Source organism: Candoia aspera, chromosome 1 (assembly GCF_035149785.1).
Source record: "Candoia aspera isolate rCanAsp1 chromosome 1, rCanAsp1.hap2, whole genome shotgun sequence".
NCBI classification, from domain to species: Eukaryota; Metazoa; Chordata; class Lepidosauria; order Squamata; family Boidae; genus Candoia; species Candoia aspera.
This window is the reverse complement of record NC_086153.1, coordinates 291,979,204-291,985,112: the sequence shown is the minus strand read 5'-3', so window position 1 is coordinate 291,985,112 and position 5,909 is coordinate 291,979,204. Positions and strand designations below refer to the sequence as shown.

Genomic DNA, 5,909 nt, shown 5'->3' with positions numbered 1-5,909 from the left:
TTCTTACGTATCGAGGTATTGCCGGCGAGATGGCTATCGGCTCGGCCTGGAAGCGAATGTCGTGGCTTTATTACCAGTATCTCCTGGTGACGGCCCTCTACATGCTGGAGCCCTGGGAGCGGACGGTGTTCAGTATCCTTTACTCGCTGTTTTTTCGCCCCAGGCCGAAAGATTCCTGGCTTCGTCAGGAACGTTCCGGTTAAGACGAATGCTGTTCGCCGTGGCTGGGTTGGCCTCGGGAGGGCGGATGGGATGGGCGGCCTTGGCTGAGGCGAGAAAGCTACTCTGGGGCGTTGTACGCCCGTCTCTAGCTCAGAGCGGTTTCGCCCGCTGCTGAGTGGAAGTGTTCCGCAGAAGGCAGAAAACCACCGGCGGTTAAAAGGGAGACACAAAGGTGGAAACTGAAGCCGTTTTCCTTTCCCCTTTCCTTAACTACTTAGGATAGATTTTCTGCTAAGAAGGGAGGTATTTACATCGTGTTTCCTAAGTGTTGTTTGTATTGTGTCTTCTCCTATGGCTGGCTAAAGGACCCTAGTAGCCCAGAACTCGTGGGCTGAGAAGCCTTGTTTATCAAACTGTGTGCTTAGGATGGCCTTTTACTGATATTTATTTCAAGTATCTCAGATGTAAATCAGGTTTGCCACTGATTGTATGAAGTACATTTTACAACAGCTTTTTTACAACTTCAAGAAATAGTGTGTTATGTATAATAGTTCAAATAATTTCATTTTTATTTCAGAAACATTACGTATCTCCTTAGCAGTGCCTAGGTATAGCCACATGCATCTGCAGGGGAGAAAAGGAGGGTGTATGGTACTACTTACACCCTTATGTCAGGTGACATGATGTAAGTGTATAATAGTATCATTTGCATGATCCCTACAACAACCACATTGTGGCTTGGAAGTTTGGTTGAAGTGCTTTTGGTTGGTTTTTTGGTTGTAGTTTGGCTAGACCAAATCCTGGAATGTTTCAGTTCTGAGGGAATTTTATGAGGCAAGAAGGACAGTACCCCTCTCTTCCGTTGTGGCCTGTGCAGTGGCTTGCTTGCCAGTCTTCCCAGTGTGCCTTCTTTGCTAGTGCCCTTGAATTCACGTATGGCATATCCAACTGGCCTGCCCCCTCCACCATGTTCTGTTTGGATGTATCATATTCATTTTTAATATAAATTTTATTAAAAGTTTTAAACATAACACAACCTAGTACAGAATAAAAAGACAACAAAGCAGAAAGAAAAGATAAAAAGAAATAGAAGTAGCTTCCGATTTCCTTTGCAGCAAATACAAGTATGATTACAAAGTTATCTCTTACTCTTTGTGAATTATAATATATAACCAACCTCTACAAGCTTAACATTCTTGCTAACCCATTTCAAGTAGTAAGTTTTAATATTGCTAATAATACAAAAATATTGTTCAATTTAAAGTTTCTATATCTTATATTCGTGAGTTTTTGTTTTTTGCCCTCTGTGGTAGTTTATTTCTGTGTTCTTACTGGTTTTAACTTTGGCTGTGTTATACATTTTGTTATGGATGCCTAATAAAATCTGTTCTTTTCATTAGCAATATATTTTATATTTCTGTGGTATGTTTTATTCTGATGTAGAGAATGAGTGTATGATAATTTCTCGATTTCTCTAGATTGGTAGTATAGATCTCCAGAACTAACACAAGATGCAAATGCCATAAATGTTGATGGTTAAGGTGTTGGGCTAGAAACCAGGAGTCTGAGAGTTCTAGTCCCACCTTAGGCATGAAAGCCAGCTGGGTGACCTTGGGCCAGTCACTCTCTCTCAGCCCAACTCACCTCATAGGGATTTTGTTGTGGGGAAAACAGGAGAAGGAAGGAGTATTTGGTATGTTCACTGCCTTGAGTTATTTATACAAACAATAAAAGTGGGATAAAAATTAAATAAATCTTCAGGAACAAAACATAACTCAAGGCGGGGAACATACCTAGTACTCCTTCCTTCTCCTTTTTCCCCCACAACAAAGTCCCTGTGAGGTGAGTTGGGGTGAGAGAGTGAGTGGCCCAAGGTCACCCAGCTGGCTTTCATGCCTAAGGTGGGACTAGAACTCTCTCTCCTGGTTTCTAGCCTGTTGCCTTAACCACTAGACCAAACTGGCTCTCATATTCTGAGTTACATATATTAATGTTGATTTTTAAGTAGTCTAATGTGTTCTTTTGTTCCAGTTTAAATTATTTCATTTTTAAAGAAAATCAAACCAGAGTAGCATAATGATTATATTTAGGGTAGGGAGACAAAGACAGACTCAAATCTCCACTTGATTGTGGAGCTCACTGGGTAACAATGAAAAGTAATTTTCTTTCTGTCTATACTACCCATAGGGTTGTTGTGGAGATATATGCATATATTCCTACCTTGTTTTTGCTTACTGATAAACAATGAGACTAACGTTGTGGCTTTTGTCATGATGTGCTGAGCACTGAGAAATGTGCTCCTACAGCCCCTGTTTCTTCCCCAAGCTTTCAGAACAGATTTTGAGGGAGAAGAATATCAACCCTTTCCAATTCTGTTGACGAAAACTGTCCTGTCAATAGAAAATTGGCATTGGATCCCACCTCTTACCATTTGAAATTACTTTTGTTGGTCAGAACTGACAATTGTGCAGCCTGATTTGGCCTATTGAGAAGCAGTATCCGTTCCCTCAATCCAGTGCAACTTTCCTTCTATTCTTTACAAAATGTTTCAAGGATTCTACAGGAGAAAAGAACCTTACTTAGTCAGTTCTTCCCTTCTTACAGAAATCTTCCTGAAAGAAAAAAAGGGAGGAATGGGTGTATTTGCCTCTCTTCTGAAATTTGATCCTAATAGCTACTGTCCTGTAAACATGCTCTATAATCCACACCCACTTACCAGTCTTTGTATCCAAATATTCCTATCAATTTGTTAGGTTGCTATTAAGGTAGACATTATATTAAGCCTGAATTAAGCAATGAGCTGAGAGAATAACTGCTAAATTTAACTAATTCTGAGAGCTAGTTCTTAATCTGTTAGTAACTTTTCCTTGGAGTCCTTGGTGCTCTCTGAGCCTTGTTGTTTTCTTGCACACGTTTCATTGCCAGCCTAGGCAACATCTTCAGTGTGAAGAGGGAGTGGGTTTTGCTCTCAGTTTATATACCCTGGTTTGCCCTGCTTGTGTTGGTGGGGGTGTTGTTCTCTCCTTGGGAGTTCCTTGATTGGGCTGTTGTTTGTTGATTGACTGAGTTAATAGTTCCTTGATTAAGGTAACCTTAAGATTAAGATAACCTTAACAGGTATTTGTTGATTCAGACCAATCAAAGGATTTTTATAGTTATGCTCAGTTGTACTGTCTCTGCATGAAAAACCATATAATTTCATAGGATTTCAGTAAATATGAATAAGATAGCATGTTAAATATTTCTACCATTTCACTTGAGATGTGGCTCAAACATTTGCAATGCATTTTTGTAGCCTGTACTGTTACACTTTCCTTCACTTTCATTCAGATTCCATGTTGGTGACTATTATTGGAATGGGACTTTACACTGGCTATGTTTTCATGCCTCAGCATATAATGGCCATCTTGCATTATTTTGAAATTATGCAGTGACGAATCTCATAAGCAGAAGCCAGTTAGAAGCTGAAGATCAGACTGCTAAGAAAGCTGATCATTTACAACTTAAGGATTCCTACAGATGGCAAAATGACAACAATTGATGATTGTGGCTGCCATTGGGGGCACATGAAGATATAAATGTATTTTATTTCTGTACAAGATTCCCTTGTATGATATTTTTGTCTATTAATACTGTAATTGTACCTCTGATATCAGTATTTTCTTAACTTTGTGACTGTCTTAGCATTATACTGTAAAAGCTTTTCTTAATGTCACTTTGGGTACACTTTGCCTTCTATTTTTAATCAAAAATTGTCTTATTAAGTGGCGCTTAAAGCTTTTGCTATTGTATACTTATGTCCATCTGGGTGTATTTCTAGTAACACATTTTGTAAGAAAAAAGTGTTTAGATTCATGTATAGATGTGGATATATTCATGAAAACTTTCTTACAAAACTTACTCAGGTGCTTCAGTTGCTATCTGAATTGTTCAAAAGAGTGGTATATCTGTTTTGCTTTAGCAATAAATGGAAAGCTTTTTCTGTGTACCTTGGAGAAAAACATCAAAATTTACTACGTATGTATAGAACAGTATCAGATATAAGAAAGTACTGGATTCAACCCTTATCTGCATATAAAATGTTTAATTCATGCATGCCATTTGGAGTTTTGTGATAGCACTTTAATGCTGCTATTATAGTTTCTAACTGAAGTATATATGCTTACTTCCTAAGGAATAGATTTTAATATTGGCTTGATTTAAAAGACAGTAAGTATGGGTGTTGTCTATGGTGTAATCATGTCTGTATTGTGAACCCCCTGTTAACAGTTGTTCAAACTTTTGTGAATATTTAAACCACATGACCAAAATACGAAGTTTGGAATGGACTTGAGTTAAAATATGCAGCAATAAGGAGCTGCCTACTAGGCTTAAGGTTATTTTAATTTTTGTAGCGTTTTTCAGATTTGTATTCTGGACTGTAAGGTGGAAATTTTTAAGGTGGGTTTATGCTGTTTTTCAGAGAAAAAAAAGTTGAAAACAGCATTGCTACCTAATGTGTGTCCGTAATTTTAGAAGAACATAATTTTAAACAAGACAGTGCTATAGAAGATTACCAACACTTGTTAAAGATTGGTAGGCTAGAGCCCATAAGCTGGCAATTGAAAGAACCAGTTTTGAATTGGGATGTTCAAATCTCAATTTTGAACCCTAGGCAAACTCCTTTCTTTACTTCTCTCCCCAGTTTCTAATTTTGATATAAGAATGACTTGCTTGGCAGGATTATTAGAATAATTTGAGATGCTGAAGTATATTGAACATTCAAGATAATATGCTGTATCAAGGATCCCCAAGTTTTTGAGAGTGCATTGAAGGTACTTTCACAAAATCACTTCTGGGAGTCTTACCAGTTGACAGAATGATTGTCATGGGCAAGCATAATCAGTTGCCAATCACCCATTTACCAATTCAAAAATCCACCTCCCATACGATGCTCCATCTTTAACTGTTTAGTTTTGTTCTGTCTTTGGATAAATGGGCACATTTCCAAGCATAGCATTAGTTTATAGATGTCTACGATTTCATTTCCTAAGAAGTCTTAACAGTGCTAAAGACATTCTTGCAATAAAGTTGGAAGTCTGAGCAGGGAGCCTGACAGGTAGCAAGGGAAATACCTGGGCATGTTGGCAGCCCTAGGCATCACACTGGGAGCCCCAGTGCTATGCAGATTATATAATCTAATTAAAATAATCAGCTAAATTGTCATCGAGTTCCTTGTAGTTTACAATTTGCATTCTAGTGTTCTCTATACAATTAACCATTAATACTATGGTTTAAAAATCCTGGTTTGCACAATCTGAATAATCTAGCTTGCTGATTGAATAATCCTGACTTGCCCAACCTGCTGTGAAGATAGCAAATCTAGAGTTGGATTTACTGGTGATTCTTAGCAAATACTTGAAGAGTTTTAAGGAAAAATGGGAGACAAAGACCTGCTGCTGCTACTTTTGCTTCCATGCCATGTTAAATGTGGAATTGTATTTTCTTGACAAGGAAAATTGCTATGAAGTGGGGGAATATGAGTCTTCCTGAACTCATCAGGCTCGCTCACAAAAACAGGGAAGGAAGTACATTTAATACAGTTTTAAAGTCCTAGGATTAGAAGTTTCAGATTAGTCCCATGATGGAAGTTGTAGACTGATTTCAAGCCAGGTGGCATTGCTACCAGATTATAACTGTTAAGGTTTAAAGAAAATAGTTGCTTCCCTTTTTAAAAGTAATTTTATTAAAGATAATTACAACAGTAA

General features: G+C 37.9%; 1 protein-coding gene across 1 annotated transcript; it reads left to right on the top strand.

The window, feature by feature from the left end:
• SPTSSA (serine palmitoyltransferase small subunit A) lies at positions 1-5,707 on the top strand. The gene is made up of 2 exons (XM_063290032.1): positions 1-132; positions 3,493-5,707. The coding sequence occupies exons 1-2, from the start codon at positions 30-32 to the stop codon at positions 3,594-3,596; spliced, it is 207 nt and encodes a 68-aa protein (XP_063146102.1). The 5' UTR covers positions 1-29; the 3' UTR covers positions 3,597-5,707.
• The last annotated feature ends 202 nt before the right edge of the window (positions 5,708-5,909 follow it).